The sequence below is a fragment of the Leiobunum rupestre genome, chromosome 6, assembly GCF_980474605.1.
Source record: "Leiobunum rupestre chromosome 6, qqLeiRupe1.1.hap1, whole genome shotgun sequence".
NCBI classification, from domain to species: domain Eukaryota; kingdom Metazoa; phylum Arthropoda; class Arachnida; order Opiliones; family Sclerosomatidae; genus Leiobunum; species Leiobunum rupestre.
In genome coordinates, this window is record NC_143389.1 from 51418338 (window position 1) to 51437700 (window position 19363).

At 38.3% G+C, this 19363-nt stretch overlaps 1 protein-coding gene across 1 annotated transcript; it reads right to left on the reverse strand.

Annotated features, from left to right (window-relative positions):
* Positions 1-6742: 6742 nt before the first annotated feature.
* On the reverse strand, positions 6743-10211 carry LOC149941435 (uncharacterized). The gene is made up of 2 exons (XM_090177713.1): positions 10100-10211; positions 6743-9632 (listed from the first exon to the last, which is right to left on the reverse strand). The coding sequence occupies exon 2, from the start codon at positions 9502-9504 to the stop codon at positions 7009-7011; it is 2496 nt and encodes an 831-aa protein (XP_090033839.1). The 5' UTR covers positions 9505-9632; positions 10100-10211; the 3' UTR covers positions 6743-7008.
* Positions 10212-19363: the final 9152 nt, after the last annotated feature.

Genomic DNA, 19363 nt, shown 5'->3' on the forward strand with positions numbered 1-19363 from the left:
CGTGACATTTCAGTCTGACTTTGACCGGACCGAACGTCGGTTAATCTTCCAATTATTCGCTCTCGGAAATATATATATATATATATATTTTATTATCGAAAGGTTTTCCCGTCGTTAAGACTTGGCCAATCCCGGTTTATCTCCCTCTTTGGCGAGTGTGCTCGATATATTTGGTAATTAGGCTTAGGACGCGGCTCTACACCCTATATATTATTATTATCCTCCTCCGCCGAAGTCAACGCGTCAGGCTACGACTATTTTGCTACTCCGAATGAAATTACAGAACCAATTTACATCCTTCCTAAGTGTAACGCCGCGAATAAACGACTGATTATATAGCTAGACGCGTATCTAACGTCAACTGGATCCGTTTTGCTCCGGCCATATGCGGTTTTCGCCGGAGCATTGCCACGAATGCGAATGTCGTCCACATTATGTCGTTTTACAAATGACAACACGTAGTAGTCGTAGCTTTAATAGTGGTCGCCATTACTGGGGTTTTATTTCTCTTCAAGGTTTAGTATTAATCAATTGACTTTGCAAATACCGAAGCCTCCCATAAATAACACGTTTTGCTACAAGTATATTTCCTTTTTAAATAAACGTTACGCGTAAGGGGGAAGAATACAGTAAAAGCCTCTTTTTCGTTCAAGCTGAACGTTTATGTTTTAACAATTACATAATTGAATTGTATTTTTCTTATTAGGCTGAACCTTCCTCTAGTGCTTAAAATAATTTTGATAATTCTAATATTAATAGTTAACGAGGTATAAGGTCCGAACTAAAGGGTAGTTTGGGCACTTGCCCAACTTGTTTAGCTCTGGGGGGTCCGAATTGAAACGTAATAACTTAATTATTTTTAAATTTAAAATTGTCAAAATTATTTTAGTCACTTAACAAGAGACTGTTCTACACTGAAATATTAATTTTATAAGTTAAAATTCAAAATTAAAAGAGTTCAGCTTGAAATAGCGCGAAAGTAGACAATTGCTACTGTAGTCTTCTCCCTTAAATATTCGAAAAATATAAAAAAAAAATTACGTTATAAATTTTCCCGAAACTATAGAGACTTTATTTCCGATAAAGAAATAAATTATGAAATACTGAGCCGTCGTAAGCTGTTGCTATTAATAAATAAAAATTAAAACGACAATTACCAGCGAGACAGTTTTTAGAGGATGATAAAGGATAGGCGTATAGAAACGTATTGAACCTAGGGTATTGGTTTCGAGATGTCACGGTTGAAATAACTTCCGGAGGTGAGGACAAAATGTTCTGCTTGTAATTTTCTTTGGCTGGACTTGATGAACGGATACTTGTTTCCTTTACCGATGTTCGCACCGACCCATTCCTAGTACATAGCCACATTTTCTCCTTGTAAAAGTGATCTGGAGTGTCAGCCTTCACCCCTGAATGTAACCTTCAAAAGTCGGAAATTTTTGTTCAGTTTTGTTACGCGATTAGAGTAGTTGGGGCAGTTCAGTCCACTAGTCGCTAAGCGATTAATCAGGGGATATGTGTTAAGGCTACGCCAATGGGGGGATAGTTGGGGATAGGGACGGGACACCCGTGGCGGAAGTATGACAACCACCCGTTGGGGAGGTTCACATACTCTGCCTCCCAAGACTACGCTAGCTTAGTGTAATACATAGATCCTGTGATCTCTGAGAATTCCAATTTTTTTGGTCGAGCGAAATGAGTGAAGACTACTAGTGGACTCTAAATGAATTTTTTTTTATCTGACGTCAAAACTATCGCTTAATTTCTCTAAAAAGTTTGAAATTTTTGCGACATACAGTTTTTTTTCTTAATCGTTTTGATAAAATTGTTTGGTTACTTTTTTAAAAACCTAAATTAAATATTTGGTTTGTATAATATAGATGACTTCCCATGAAACATTTTTAAATTAAATAATAGTCGAGTGTAGTATCATTACCACAACAACTGCTAAATGTATTTCGTCACATTCCCTATGAAAAGTAGGTAGATCTATACGATATACAGAGGTGGAAACGATATATACAAATAGTTATATTGTAGATTGATTGTTGTAAGATAGACCTGTGAGCCCAATTAATTAACCGCTACGACATCGCGACAGTTCAAACAGTGAATTCAGAATTACTATTGAAAATTTGCCTTTTCTAAAATCAGGATCATATTTTTGGAAAACAAATTACCTGCTCAAAAATCGAACTGAAAATCCGGTGGGGGGGACGGATGGCTGTTCAGACCCTTTCATCGAGCTATAACCTTTAACAGTATCGTTGCTTCGATATATCGGAAAATAGGGATTGTAACCGCGAAATAATACCGATATCGCTATTGTAGCTTTGCAAACTTGTTATATCATTCAAAATAGCCGTATATATATATTTCCCTCAATTTGTTTGCGTTTGCGGTGGGCGTGGAAGGACGTGCTTGCCTCTATCACTCTTCTATTTTTACGACTAATTTGCTCCGTGCCATATAAAGATTAATAATTGCGCCTTGATAACACCAATTTCGTTGTAACTGATCGGAGGGGAGGCCTGTTTACACCGAGGGCCGTAATTAATTATTGTTTGCACATCGATTTATAATCCCCCTCTTTCTTCCAACCTCTGATATTTGCTTAAGTATTAATATTAGAATTTCTATCGAGATTAAAAAATAACGAAGAATTAAGTATTGTAGAACTTAAAAAGAATATAAAGTTTTATATTTATGTTGGATCGCGTAATTTGACATTCTGCCACCTGATATATCGGATATCACTGGAATATCCGCGAATCTAATGGCTTTTTTTATACCATTGATGTTGACATCGTAAATAACCTTAACCAAAGAATGAGTAAGCCTTGGACGAACGTGTTTACTACTATCACACGTGAAAAGTAGATGCTCCACGGTCTGCACCAAAGTAGAGGTACAACTAGTACAAATATTTGATTGTCGTAGACCATGTTAATTAGTCTGTCATTAGCAGAGATTCTATCACAGTTGAGTCTGGCAATAAGGGAGTCCTACCAACGAGGGATCAGGTTTGTAATACTCCTTGTGTTGATCTAGAGTGTCCCTAATCCAGGCCAATTCGCTGGCAGTTAATGCCATCTGACTTTTAATTACAATATTTAAGTTTGTCCACAAAGTCAATGAGGATGTGTAAATGATCGCTGGAACCCTTCCGTAGTGTCTTCCAGAAAAGCCTGTGAGCCACGGTGGACCTTACAAACGTTAAGTCCGAGGCGCATTCCTTCGCATTTAACGAGTGTCTAGTAATTTACCCAATATCCAAGAGGACCATATTATCTGTATCCCGCAGCCAACGAACAATGAAATCTCATTATAAGTCCTGCACCCCCATAAAGTGTGATGGGCATTAAAGTCGCCCCTTAATTATAAAAGCCTTTCCCCCCCCCCCCTCATAAGAGGTAATTTGGACCATACAAACTTCCGGCCCAAAATCTCGCTGAGACCACTGCATAATCGGACGGGTATCAATCAGAGAGCGTAGTAAGTAAAATACAGAGCAAATAGGGGATAGTGTAGCTTTTAAAACCAAAAATACCTTTCCCTTCGCTTGCTACATTGTTAAAAATAAAGGTTTTAATTTAGACCTCTAAAGTGGTTAAAACTTTTTCCAATATTTAAGACCATAAGACCATTCAGGGTTTTATCATAAAACATATTTAAACCTTATGCTCCCCAAATTCAGTCCTTTCGTGGAGTGTTTAAGTACTTCTTTTACACTCTTTTATTCATTTTACTTCATAAACAGTAAGAAGTTAATCCTTTTAAACTTTATAGCCTTATTTAATTATTTTTTAATTATTATTCAATATATATTAGGCTGGTTTTCGCTCGGGGGAAATTGCCGAATGAGCGTCCCTGAAGTCGTTGAACGAAGGGAGTTGTTCACCTAAATTATCATTTAATTCTTTCAGTTTTTGATACACACATAGCAAAAATTCTTAAGTGCCGATATTTGGGTTATCATAGTTTGACGCCTTAATCAATATCGCCTATATTTAAAATCTGTTATCAAATTTTTAAAGACTTAACCTTAGTTAAATATTCCTGGTGATTGAATTTCTTCGCATTAAGTTATTTTAAAGAAAATATTAAAAAATAAATAACGTAGTATTCAAATACTAGTCTCGAAATTGGTCCATATAAATCTTTTTCTTCGTTTAAGGGAATTAAATGGGTATTCAAAAGGACTAAATGTTAGAACACAACTTTTTAAGCCTTTACCACCCTTACTGGAAAAGGTTTATTCTTAGGGCTCGTTCCCTTTCAATACCCCAAAAGGTATTGTATTAAACAAGAGAGAGTAAAATGGGTCTAAAATAATTGATTAGTCCGTTTTTAGTAACCAAATGGTTTGAAATAAATTAAAAGTCCAATTTTGGTCGTTTTATAAACCTTTATTTTTAACAGTGTACCTTGTTTGAGGGGCTAAATCTTTTCAAACTTCCTCCCGCGAGCGAGAATCATTCTTCTCGGGAATATAGTGCTGACCGAGGTAGTTTGGGCTCGAGTCTGGGATACGTTTATTTTTCATTTTCTACGAAAAGCGATCTAAAATGTCAGAAAATTAACCCTTGGTTTCTTTGCTTTTAATTTTTACGTAGGTGAATTCGGTTTTAATATATTTAACATATATTTTTTTGTAATTAGTTTGTTTTACTGTGATTACGGGAAATTATTTAAGCTTAAGGATATGCCACCACGCAAGATGAAAGAACTAAAAACCAAATAAACTCAGGCCTTTGATCAGGCCAAGGCTTTAAATAATGCACAAAGTGTTACAAAGTTTGTTTACACCACTGTTTTGTAGTTTTTCTATTATGCTCCTGTAAATTATACTTTCGTCTAACTCAAAATTATTTATCAAAGTGACTGGGTTTAATATGATTCCTCGCGGTGCCATTTTGACTTGACGTAAGCCGTAAAACTCCAGGCAGGCAGACTACTACAAAGCTTAGCAAACACGTGACGAAATATCCCTTTGATCTAAATTTCGTAATTGAAAATATAAGTTTACTTTTAACACTCCTTTTGTTTATAAATATAATATCTATATAAGTTAAATATATCATATAAAACAATCATTTACTCGGTTTTAAATTAAAATAAAAACGAACTATTTTTTGATCGCACGGTAACAAAAAAACGAGATACTAATGAAAATGTGAAGAGGCTTTTGCGGGAGGGGGGTGACGGCTATTCTTGGGGATTTTTTGCCCCTCAAACAAGGCGACGCGCGCGTTCGGTGAAGAGCTACATGTACACTCTCCCCTATTTTCTCTTGGTGACAAGAATCAGATGGTCGCAACCAAGTATCGTGGGGGGCAACAACTGAAGGCCCATGAGTTCCTATGATATTTGTAAGCTCCACGATCCTTCATTTCACACTTTTATTATTCCACTGAATAATAACAACGTTCATCCATCTGGTAGGCTAGAAGTAGAGTACGTAACCTGAAAAGCAAGGGTAGTACTAAATATACATTAATAAAATTAAATATACATTGATAAAATTAAATATACATTAATAAAATATAATATACATTAATAAAATTAAATATACATTAATAAAATTAAATATACATTAATAAAATTAAATATACATGAATAAAACTAAATAGTCATTAGAAAAGCAAGGGTAGTTGGCGGAGGCCGCATACTCTCATAGAGAATGAACTTTAACACCATCGATACGGAATCTATAGTGCTACATGTTTATATTTAGTAGGGGGCCAGTGAATTTGCCCCAGTTTAACTAAAATATTTAAAAGTATTTAAAACCACATTGTTTCTGGTCATTGTCACTGTTAGACCGGTTAAGCCAACTCTTTAATGTATCCCCCACAAGCTGGTCATCAGCATATACGCTGACAATTTAAACAAGTTATCCAAGCATACTGGTTAAAGGGGTTTTACCCCAAGTTCTTCCCCTTTCCATAATAACTTGCTGAGGTTAACGGTAATAGTAAGTGTAGGAAGCTGTTGGGTTATTAGCCCTTGGCTAATATATTTTCATCCCCCATTTAAAGTGCATCCACAACTAAGGAATGACTCAATATTTGCTATCCATTGATGTATTTACCATATTTATCCAAATAATCCTAAAGCTGCTGCATTTTACCGGATCCAAACATATATTGAGACCGAATGAAAACTTAAAACGGTCAGATTCCAAATAGATCTTCGAGACAAAAACAAAATAAAATGGAATTAAAATAACCACAATTTCCAGCGAAACGTGGTCTACCGCTGGAAATTCTGGCTATTTTAATTCCATTTTATTTTGTTTTTTATTCGAAGATCTATTTGGTCCGAGTTTCGCGTTTTAATTTTATTCTCAAAGACCTATTGGTCCGAGTATTTCGTCAGTTTTATCATTACTATAAATTTGTTAGGGTTTAGCTTTTTGCCCCCTTTTTATAATGGGCTCTTCTACCTTTTAGTATAATTTAACTTTAATATATATATTTATAATTACGTAATTTATTGGTAGAAAGTGTCATATTTCGCCGAATGTAAAGAATTCGTTGCCGTTGTAGGTTATATTCCCTTTAAGGGGTTGCAATTAGCGGGCTAAGCGAAAAATATCCAGTAGGTAAACATTAACGACGTCTTTTTAGAGCTATTGGTGATTCGCAGATCTGCTTAGAAATCCTACAAAGCTATCAACTTTATGTTTTTTTAAATAAATGAACTGAATTTGTAGTTGAAAATATTTAATTTCCAACGCATACAGTTTTAACAACAATACTATGAATTTCTCGGTTATTTTCAGAATATATCGCAAATTATAAAATACAATTTAACAACTTTACCATGAATTTGGCAATGGTTTTCAAAATAAACCTCATAAAAATAATAAAACTCCCGAATATAATTTTTTTTTAACTTTTACGAATTTTCCAATAGATTCCAAAATAGATTAAACGATATTATTCGACGTCTCTAATTGGCTTGAGCTCACGCATAAATCGGATTGGTTTTATTGAAATAAGTTTAAAATGAGTAGGTAAACCATGGTTGTTGGGGCTCGTTGCCAAACTGAGAACTTAGGCGGAAGTAGGGATGAAACCTTTCTTGGCGGTCGCTGGTGAACACACTGGGAGCATTGGTGGGAGAAGGGCTCAAACCCTGTAGGCTGGCGCTGCTGAAAATACTGGGAGTATTGCTCAAACCCGGTCGGCTGGCGCTGCTGAAAATATCAGGAGTATTGCTCAAACCCTGTTGGCTGGCACTGGTGAAAATACTGGGAGTATTGCTCAAACCCTGTCGGCTGGCGCTGCTGAAAATATCAGGAGTATTGCTCAAACCCTGTCGGCTGGCACTGGTGAAAATACTGGGAGTATTGCTCAAACCCTGTCGGCTGGCGCTGCTGAAAATACTGGGAGTATTGCTCAAACCCTGTCGGCTGACGCTGCTGAAAATACTGGGAGTAGTTCTCAAACCCTGTCGAGTAGTGGCGATTGGTTTGAGCATACTGGGGGAAATTGAGGGAGTAGAGCTCAAACTTTGTCGACTGGTGACGCTGGTGGACATACTGGGAACATTGGCCGAGGATTTTCCTTGAGAAGGAGCGGCCCGAAATGAATTTTTACGCGCAGCAAAACTATCCCCAGGATATATGTGTCCAGCCTTATAGATAAACCAGTTCATTCCCGCTGTATTGACTGTGGGATTTCTTGACTTTGCCGCAGACGCCCTGGATTTGGTTGTAGGAGCCTTCAATTTGGCTGCAGAAGCCTTAGACTTCATTGCAGGACCCCTAAACTCGACTTCAGGCGTTCTGGATTTGGTTGCAGTAGCCCTAGACTGGACTGCAGGACCCCTGTACTTGACTTCCAGAGTTCTCGATTTGGCTGCAGAAGCCTTCAGAATCCGGTTACTCAACGCTTTAGTTTTAGCAATACTTGTCGGTTTGATTTTCGATATTCGACTGGTTACTGCTTTGGTAGAGTTCCTTGACGGCTTAGACGCACTCTGGTTGACTCTCAATTTCTTAGCCGAAGAAGTCTTTGATTTAGCTATTGGTGTTTGCGCAAACCGACCACCCAATGGTTTAGTTCTCGGAGTGACGATTGAGTTCAGCGAATTGGTTTTCGTCATTTGAATGGTTAGCGCTTTAGTCGAGTCCTTTGATGGGTCAAATGAAGATTCGGTTATTCGAGGAATTGTTGGGGGTGCTAGTCCTCTTAATCGAAGATAAAATCGTGGAGTAATTGCTTTTTGGGATACCTTCCGAGGGGATGATCGTGGCGCTACTGATCGTGGCGGTACTGATCTTCTGTAAACTTTTGCGCTTTTAGTATCACTTGGATTATCGATAGCAGCCCTTTTTCTGGCAATTCCTATTGGTGTTTGTGATGATTCAGAGGCCGAATCTGTTTCGTCAGTAGCTTTGACTCCCAGTGAGAGACTAGCCCCAATATGTTTGGAATTAGAATCAGTGGCCGATGTAGACGGAAGCTGATTAATTCCGGATTTATTGACTGTAGAATCGATTGACATGGATGATGGAGTTTTAAGTATAATTCCTGAAGACGCGCCTGAGCTTGTCGAATTGGATTTGGTAATCTGGTCGATCAGCGCACTAGGTGAGTTCGTGACTTTACTGGCAGAAGAAACTGTCGAGGTGTTACGACTATTCTGTTGCGGGCTGGTCTGAAGCTCGTACGTTGAGGTGGTTTTTGAACGATTTTCTGGTGCAACTGTAGGAGCAATTGGAGATATTAGTCCGCTCAATCGAAGAAGAGATTGTGGCTTTACTGGCATTCCGGAAGCTATCGGAGAGGAAGTTGTCACGGTTTTAGTAGCAGTTTCAACATCGGCAGTGGGCCTTTCCATTGTAATTCTCTTTGGAGTTTGTGTGGCAGAGGCCGAAGGTGTTTCGTCAGAAAATTTGGCTTCTGGTGACAGACTAGCCTCAATATGTTTAGAATTAGAATATGTGGCCGATGTAGAAGGAAGCTGGATTGTTCCGGCGGGTTTATTGGCTGTAGAAACTGTTGAATGGTCTGATGGATATTTAGGTTTAATTCCCGCAGACGGGCTTGTCAATTTTTCTTTTTCAATCTGGTTGCGGACCGCATTTGTCAGAGGGACTTTATTGATTGAAGAAACGCTCGATCCATCGTCTGATGAAGTTTGTCCAACTTGCTTATGCAAATTTGTAGTTTCCGAATAGGTTCTTGAGTGTAGCAATTTGTCTTTGGTTCCGGTGTCGGCCGCCGGTTTACAGTATGAAGCTGCAACCGCGTTAATGGCTGCGGAATAGATGGACTCATCCGGTTGAGTTTCCAAACATTCGCAGGGCGAAGACACGCTTGAGTGTCGCGATTTGGATTTTGTCCCGGTGTCGGTTTCCGGTTTACAGTATGAAGCTGCAACCGCGTTTATGGCCGCGGAATAGATGGACTCACCCGGTTGATTTTCTAAACTTTCGCGGGACGAAGACGCTCTTGAAGATTCACGAGATTTAATGGGTGTAGGAGCCATCGTTTACAGAATTCGGTTGCTCAACACTTCAGTTCCGGAAAAGCTTATCGTTTTGTTTGATTGCGGGATAGAAGACACAGTTGTACTTCACACAGTCTCGCTTTCCAAAGGTGTATTTTCCATTTGATCTGTTTAATTCAATTGACTTTTCTAAAATTCGTTGGTTAAGTGGCTAGACGTTTTACAATAATTATATTAACGGATTGTCAATTATCACTTTTTTCGTTCACACCTTTTCGGTTGGCATTACCAAAGCACGAAGCTCTAACGTACCTATTTCCTATATAGCTAAGGTAGCGTACGTTAGCTATATTAAAATAAAGTAAAAAGTGCAAATGGAATATTTTGCACAAGCAATTAGATAACGTAATTTTACTGTACGCGACGAGTTGTTAAATTAATTAACCAATAAGCCAGTAAAGTTAACGACTTTTTGAATACTTGCACCAATAATAGTCAAACCATAGAGTCAACCCTAACGCGAATCATACCGTAATTATATTACTTAATGATAGTTAATTGACAGCCGATATAGATCTAAGAATTGATTTTCTCACATGGAGCCAAACGGGTAATTGTAAATTAGTAAGCGTACCTTGTTGATCTTAAACTTATTAATTATCTAAATATCCATTTTTGCAAAAAAAAACAATTAGACCTTCTTTTCGCTAGATCTGTTAGACAGTAAATTGGGCCTAACTGGAATTTTGTGACACGATTTTGAAATTCATAAAATTGATCTCGTGCAACGTGACACGCGCGCACCCTCTGCTTATGCTATTTTAAAATAATGTTCATTATAGCTGGCACCCAGCCACGGGTGGTGTTAAATCATACTAATTATAGGAATGCATTTTAAATATTTTATCTATTTTGGAGATAAATATTTAACATTTGTACTTATTTTTAGTAATGGTTCCAATTGAAAAAATTTTTAGTAATAAACATCTAATTTAACTTTCATTGAAAAAAATCATTTTATGCATTATGCTTATAACACTTTAAGTTTTTATTTTAATACTTTATATTCGTTGATTTTATAAAATAAAAAGTGCCCAACTTGTTTAAATGTTGCTGAGTACTTTGAAAGTATAATATTAAAGAGATAGTGTCAGAAGTTTCTACGTATACGAAGTTTTTTCATCAATTATTGAAAAATATATTAAAGAAAAATATAGTTATAAAACATTTGGTATAAATATTCACGATTAATTTCAAATTATAAAATAGAAAGATAGCGTAACTTTTTTTTATCACATACTCTCTACGTCATAGATAGGTTGATCTTTTTTGGTTGCTACTAGATCGAGCTGGAGATAGAATTTTTAGGGGATTACATCCAGAGGAAATTTTACTCCCATCGCTTTCTTTTGATCCGAGTTTCCCGCTTTCGCACGCTTTAAGACCCTCATTCGATGGAAAGTAATGGAAAGATAAGCCACTTTTGTTGTTATTATTACTGCAGGAAGGAACTGCACAATACGCTGTGGCGCCCACGTCTTCGGTGCTTTCGGTGGCATCTTTCCGTAGAATATAAATATTGTTATAATGACGACGTATAAGAAATAATGATATAATTTATAAACAATACCTTGTTTTCGATTTTTTCTTCAATTTCTACTTTGAGAATAATATTCTTACACGTAGCCGGCTCGTGAAGTCGTGATTCGAGAATCTCGAACCGCGTGATCCGCGAGAAGAAAGTCAAAAAACGCGCTAACAAATCCTCTACGCGATAGTAGAAAAAGACTACTAGAAATTCCCCGCCGCTCGAGCGCGCCGAAATCGACCAAACTCATGACGTCAACAATCTGTAAAGTTTTGACGCGGCTATTGAACTACCATTATTTTACATTAAAATTTTAACTAAATATTAATTGAAAGTGCTAATATGTATATATATTCGGATTCAGGACTTAAAAATCTATCATAACGTGTAAGCCAAAGAACAAAATTTTAAATTAATCTGAGTTGGCACTATCTCTTTAAGTCGCATTAATTTTTTTCTCGCGCTTTTTTCAAATTCGTTTTTATTTATCCATTTCTAAAAGTTAGGCTTAGCAAAAATATATATTAGGTATATATATACACGTAGCGTAGCGGCCGCAATCTTGCCACCATTTTTACGAAATTTTCCCGCCGAGCGCGCGCTAAGCTTCTTACAAGGATGCTGGCGCGTTCATCCCTCCTACTTCGCCTCCCTTCCTATCCTCCTTGATATTTTACAGGGTATTAGGCTTAGCGGAGTAGCCGTTTGCAAGTCGGCGCACCCTGTACATAGTACGGGGTAAGAGGCATCGTCTTGCGGGCGGTAGGGTTGTTCTTTGTAGCTATGTCTCAAGCTACGAAAGTGTCGTACTCTGCGTAAGGATGACAGTCAAAAGTGCCAGACCTGTTTCAAATATGAATGTACTTTAAAGGCACTGGTTTCAAGGATCTGTGGATTCGCTGTGAAAAGTGTCTGTACTGGTACCAAGTTGAGTGTGCAACGATACAGTGTGTGGTGGTCTACAATGAGAGGACAATTCCAGGCGATGTTCAGGATTCTTTTAAATGTATGAAGTGCTTTTCAACGGACGAAATAGGGCCTCCAAAGGATGATGATGGTACCAGCAACGCCTTAATACGCACTATTGGACAAACCTTTACCCCGGTAATGACCCCAAGGAAGTCAGTACTTGGGGAGGTGGCCGTTGTCGATAATGCTGAAGGTGGTATGGTCGTGAAAGGCGTGGTCGGTTTTTCACTTGAAGTGCTGCTAAATGGCATTGAATCTATGTTGGCGTCGAAGTTTGCCACACTGGAACACAGACGACTCTGTTAAACGAACTCGAACGACGGGACAGAATATTCCAGGTACGGTACAATACACTTGAGAAAAGACAAGATGATCAGGAAGAAATGAATACGGAACTGAGGATTCAAGTCAAAAGGCTACAGATATCAGTCGATATTATCCAATTTCAAGATCAAAAAGCGGAGACTGATCGAACCCGGGAGTCTATTCAAGTCTTAGGTGACCACAGGAAAGCTAAGTCCCAGGGGCAAACTAACGATGTTATCCGTGCTAAGTGAACCACCATACTCCAGACGAAGAAAGCTGTTACAGAGATGGTAGCTCGAAAAATAAAGACAGTTAAAAAGCGAGTCGAGAACGATATTGTTGAGTCGGGAATATCAATGGGAAAAAAGTTTTGGAAATATTTATCTAAGCTTCTGTGGCGTTTAAGAAAACGGGCTTTCGTGGAAAAAATGGAGTCCTACTGTACGAGAAACAAGCAATGACTGCGCGTATACAAGAATATATATTCTTCGTCCGCGAGAAATCCTGAGTCGAAAGAACCAAGGACTGTATCCCCTGAGCAACTTAACGATCCGTTTCACAAAAAGGAGTTTGAAGGTGCAGTTAAAAAGTGGGAAATCTGTGGGTATTGATAAAATCTATGCTGAAAGCATCTTGTCGCTTGGTCCTCGGGCACTAAATTGTCTCTGCTATATTTATAATGACATTAAAGAGTCTGGTGACATCCCTGCCGATTGGAAGGTTTGCCGAGTTAGTCTTATAAACAACTGAAAAGCCAAACCGGAAGAGTGCTACAGGCCAATAGCAGTGACGTCTATCATGAACAAAATTTACGCTATTCTTTGGAAATAATGGAGCTCCACTTACGTGGAGCTTACGGCTTTTTAAATGAGTCACAGTATATGGATTTCGTCATGGTAGTAGGATAGCGGACAACCTCTTTGTGCTGACCCAACTCATTGAAGTGTATCGATTGAGGAACAGACCACTATTTTGTGGATTCTTGGATTTAGAAAAGGCGTATGATAGCGTTCGGCTTCCTCAATTATGGCAACCCTTGAGCGGTCTTGGCGTTGGAGATAAAACGATTGAAATGTTGAAGCAAATGTACAATAGTGCTACAGGGGTCACCACTGCTAAATTCCGTCGGGCTTCGCCAAGGATGTCCTCTCTCCCCAGTTCTGTTCTCAATCCATCAATACATTGGCTGATCAGCTGGAAAGCTCAGGCTTCGGAGCTTTCGTAAATGGTGAAGATGGATTACGTGTTTCTGCCCTACTATTTGCTGATGATGTCCTTCTCTTGGCTACTAGTCCACCTGATCTCCAGAATCTCCACAACATTTCTTCTTCTTCGCCAGGGTTTGCACTTTGGAAGTGCAAAATCGAAGGTTTTGATTTTCGGAAAAGAAGTTCTTTCTACATAATGTACCAATTGATGTTACCAGGGAGTATACGTACCTTGGCGTCCTCTTCTCTACGGTAGGAGACAACTATATCCATGAACACGAAAGGGAGTTGACCTTAAAGGCCACGCGGTTAAGATGGGTGGTGAATAACCTGGCGAACAACTCTTACAATAAGTATTCCGTGGGCCGTACTTTGTGGAAAACCGTTGCTGTCCCTGCGGTGACTTATGCAAATGAGGTCCTTGCTCTTTGGGATGCAACGCTAAAGGCCTTGGATTATGCCCAAAGAGAAGCGGGTCGTAGTGCCCTATCAGCGGGACCCTTTTCGGCTAATGCGGCTGTTCAGTGAGAAATGGGTTGGAGTCCAATGAGGGATCGTGAAGCGCTAAGCAAATTAAAGTATTTGGGACGCCTTCTACTGCTGCCAGCCAACATGCTTCCTGATATAGTGTTCAGAAACCTCCGACAGGCTGGAATTAGAACGAAGCTCCTTAAGAGAGTAGACCAGTTGGATAGAATCTATGGAAAGGGTACCCAGAGGGGAGCATCGACATCAGAACATCAATGGAGCGTCACTGTAACGAAGGAGGTTCGGGATTCTGCGGAAAGACTATGGCTAAATGAAGTTGCTGGAAAACGTAGCCTTTTGGTGTATAAAACTAAGATTAAACCTGCACCGGAACCATTCTATGAGGTTCGTGGTTTAGTGGCTTATTGTTTGACGCACGTTCAGGTGCTCTTCTAACCAGCCTGCGCCAATCCGAACTCCTGAATAATATCTCACATTCGTGCAAATTGTGCCGACATGATTTGGAGGATATCAGACACATTGTAACGAAAAATATTAGCCCTTTCATAATAAGTGTACTATTAACTTTTGTTCGCATTGATTCTGGGAATTCCAAGTCCCTTCTTGGCGTGCGCGCTGGACTCGTAGGCCTTGAGGAGATACGGCGTTCCCATTGTCACTGCCAGTGTTGACGTTTCGCGAGGGTCAGTACCCCTGGCCAGAGATCTGCCCTCGTGTTTCGTTCCTTTTTGAGGATGCTCGCTTCTCTTTCCTTGGGATTAGTGGGTTTTTCCTAGTTATTTTCAAAACTAGTTGTTTCCTCTTTGCCCACCTTTTTTCTAAGAATTCAAAAAGGAGGGTTGTCATTGTACTTACTAAATATTGTGCGTATGGTGCTCTGTAAATTTCCGATGTTTTTGGTGCGCGTATTGTCAAGGGTATTATGACGTCAGTCAGGACTGTTGTCCGAAATAATACGGTCGAGTTTTAAAAAAAGAAGGAGAAGTTGAAGAACTCTGGATACGCGAGTAATGTGTCATGAAACGGGTGTATGCGGCAACGAGACCGATGGTGATCCGGCCGTCAACGACGAGGCAATCCATCAGCCGAGGGAACCCAGCCATCGAGCCGAGGCCACCAAGAATTCGAACTCTACGTGGGATGACCACCGTTGCTACATTGCCTATCCGGACAATTTAAGTATCGAACGTTCATTTACTCGTCCTGTTGGTAGATTCTACCCACACGCGTAACGGCCATAAGGTCAGGTAATTATTATCACCGAACATTGAATCGCATAATGTATTTTCGAATGTTAAGAATCGAGATATGCCTCGTTCTATAGTTTTTCCTTTAAAGTTATTTTGGTAATCATTTAGTGGTGGCCACCTATTTTTCTTTTATTAATGTCAGTGGTATTAATTATCATGACTTCATTAAATGTGTTCTACTTCTAGCAACGTGCGTTTTAGCAATCGTAAATTCTTGTTTAAATTGAAATGCTCCTAAGCCTCGTATATTATAGGGGAAATCGGACAACGAAGACATATTTAAAGTAAAGCAGGAACACGAAAACAAATGTTTGTCTGTAGACAATGCTCACAGCCATACAACGTTTTAGTATTGGATTAACACTTTTATTTTCGTCATGTACCCGGGTTTAGCAAATATTTCTAAAATGTGTTAAAATTATATGGTAACTCTGAATGTTTTCTTTAGCAGTCAAAGTGAAAGCCTCTTAACTGATTTTAAAGAAATGAAAATCAGGAACGTCTATATACTCCCTACGTTGTCGTCCAAACGTCTAGAGCGTCCTACTTAACCTCTCTAATATATGCCGCAGTGTTTCATGAAATATCCATAAACGAAGATAATAGATTTGGCATCCCAAAAATTTTCCTCGACAAAGTATTTAAAAATGTAGAATCTAAGATTCTCTAATTATAAAAGTCACAACACTGTTAACTATTTAGTTAGAACATACCCCTTAAGGTGTGGTATCTTTTTTACGTGAATGCTGGGGGGGGGGGGCATTGAGTTGGGGAGTTTCGGATAAAGTTATAACGATTGCAAATCTTATATTGTTGTTAGATGAGTGTGACAATGTTATGGCTGACACTCGCTTTTTGATTGAGAATCTACTAAAAATGTGTGGATTAAATAGACCACTTTTTCTTAAAGATTAATCCCAATTTTCTGAAAGTTAAGTTATCGAAACTAAACGAATTGCGGCACTCAGAGGCAACGTGACTATGGAAAGGACTAAAATGTTTCACATATTTTACGGAACTATGACGATACGTTTTGCAAAACTAAGTCATGACATTTTGGCAGTTTCTTCGTATTTCATTAATATTTATGAACTACAAAACTTCAAAATTACTTTTATTTAAAAAAATTAACGTTGTAAACATATAAATTGCGAAATTATTTTTAATTGTTAAAATATTAACTTTTATTAATTACATAAAAGGATAGAAACGCCATGGAATTAAAAAAAGGATTTAGCAGTAGCTTATAAGAAATTATTAGGTACTGACTGCTTAATTAAATGCAATATACCTTGGAACCAAATAAATAAATTTTAGAGCTGATAAAGTATCACCGTAGAACCATTTTTAACCACATCATTTACTTTTTGTAAAATAAGGAAAACCTTTCTACTAATAGGACGAGGTTCAATTTAAGTAAATATATTAATTTATATAGCCCCCTTAAATATCTACCGTCTCGTGAATTACACATATTGCCTTAATAACAATAATAATAATAATATAATTAGTTTTCTAGATATAAACAAAAAATATAAAATTAATTTAGAAAGTATATAACTTAATAATTATGAGGTTTGTAGCGGTATTATAACGGATTGTGGTCAGAATATTTGTTACGTAATTTAGACGGTCTTTCCAACTGTTTATCTTTGTCAAGTTAGTTGATGGAGTAACTTAGTAAGCTAAATCTAATGTACTTTATTAGCTGAAGAATCTCTTTAGGTGTAGCGGCTGTTCTGTCGCGGGATGGTTTTGGGATCAGCAAATTGTTGCGTGACGTAATCTATAAACGGCTCCTATGACCAACTAGTGAGTTATGCCATTTTTTCGGAAGAGATCGTGATGACGGGGCACTTTCTAGTATACATGGGGCATCGTGGAAATTTCCAGGTTTACACAGGATATTAGCATCAATACTTTATAGAAAAAAATATTCGTGCTCTTTCTACGAGGGAAAATACGCAAATCAAAAAAGATCATATTTTAAAGAACTACAATTTTACATTTTTAGGTTTAGAAGTTTATATTTACGTTTAAGCTTAAGTTAACAATTCCAGATTTTATTTATACACTTAATTTTAATTGGTTTTTGATTTAACAAAATTTTAATGTTGCTTTTAATTAGGATATATACAAACATATATGACATTACTCGCATTATTTAACATTAGGCGGCGAAAACAGTCCTAAGTTTCACGGTACAGTCAAGCGTGTCCAAATCCGCAAATACATTTCTCATTCCTTCAGCAACGTTTTCAACACTAACATTATCGCGAGAAATGAAGCGGGCATGACAAAGTACATTTCATAACTCCCGTATAGTCCTTAAAAAGGGAATATAGTCCTTTTAGTTCGGTCGGCTCAGTTGATGAGCCATATCGGAATGATTCGCGGACAGTCGTCCATTGAAAATGCCCTTGGCTGAATTGTTTTCAGTTATAGTTAGCTCCGGGGAAAGATGCGATACGTAACGGACAAAAAATAGGATGTTTTTTATTAGTCATTGAAAGAATTTCATGACGGGCACGTGTGCCAAACAATAATTCAGCTCCCTCTAGTTTCATTGACGCGTTAAAGGTTCTTTAGCATTTCTGTAACGGAATAGGCTCGCTCGGAGGCCACCATCCACTTCTTTCGGGTGGTAGACGAGATTGTAGACCCAAAGATGAAAGGGATCCGTCCCGACAAAGAGATGCCGCCCGACGTCTCGAGTTTTGGCAGCCACCCGGCCTGCCTCGCGTCTCTTACAGAAACGCTTTTTCTTCTTCTGGGTATGGAACCGCGTAACATTATCTTCAAAGTAGCCGTTGTGTGCGGGTCATTAGGTCTCGCTCCTTCTCGCGCCTCGAATCTAACTTCTTGGAAAATATATTCTTTATTAAACGACAATTTCTTAAAAGAATCATTTCAATTAGAAAGTTGAGTATTCAATTTCAACGTTTGCGAATTTTGGAAAAACGAATAAAATTTTAACGATCTAATCAATTGAGATTCCAAATAATTAATGCACCTCTAAACAATGCGTGTTTTTCTGTGAAACACCTCTCTTTTCCTAAATCAAAATCACGGTCATATATACTAGACCTTAAAACTCGGATTAATGCTAGTTTTGACTAATAAAATAAAGTAGTGTAATAGCAATAAGTATGGCACTTTGCAAGAATTAACACCCAACTGGTTTTCAGAGTTATTACGCAATCAAGGTTTAGTTTAGCACAGAGCCCCCTAGGGTCTAAATACGACAAGGCGAAATATATTACTAACAGGACGATAATAAGCCTTTCTATAAAGTCATTACGTTTGCCGAACTTGTTTGAATGTATCACTTTCGTCACGAGATACGTAGGAGTTCAGTTCAGTTTTGAAGGTTAGATCTTTATAAAAAGGGCGACTCGTTGAATTTTAATTCGTGTCTTGTTCAACTTCTTAAAATGTTCCACGCGCTCTATATTATTTTAGCGTAAAAGGCTCGCGCTTTTTTGTTATTTAAGGAGCACGCGTGAAATCGCACGAGCCCGTTTACGCTAAAATATCAAGACGCGCGTGGAACTTTTTAACAAGTTGAATACGACTTTGGCTGCGTTCAACAACTCTAAAAATGCTCAGCGCTAAGCTCAACGGTCAGCGGTTTTTTGCTGAACGGGTTTTTAGACTTCCGGTTTTGACGTCACGTTGATCATCGGAGACTCAGCGGAAACATCGGCTGAGCGAGATGGTTTTTCCGTTGCTCATCGGTGTCGTGACGTCATTCGACAAAGTTAAAGGAGGGAAAGCAGACGATATTTTGTTCGTTAAGTCAGCGAACTATAAATCGTACAACAACTTTTAGATTTTTGTGACGTAGCGTTGATTAAAAGAACTCAACGATAACTCAGCGGTTTTTCTCCGTTGATAGTTGTTGAACGCAGCCATAAATAGAGTTTATGCTAGCATCTATTGGCTATCGTAGTGAAACGTCACTTCTACGTCACGAGTGACGCGCCCAATACATCTAAACAAGAAGGCCAATGTTACTTTATAGAGAGGCCTATTTACCACTCAGTAAAGTTGAGAGTCCAAAACGGAGCTGGCAGAGAGGTTTGCTA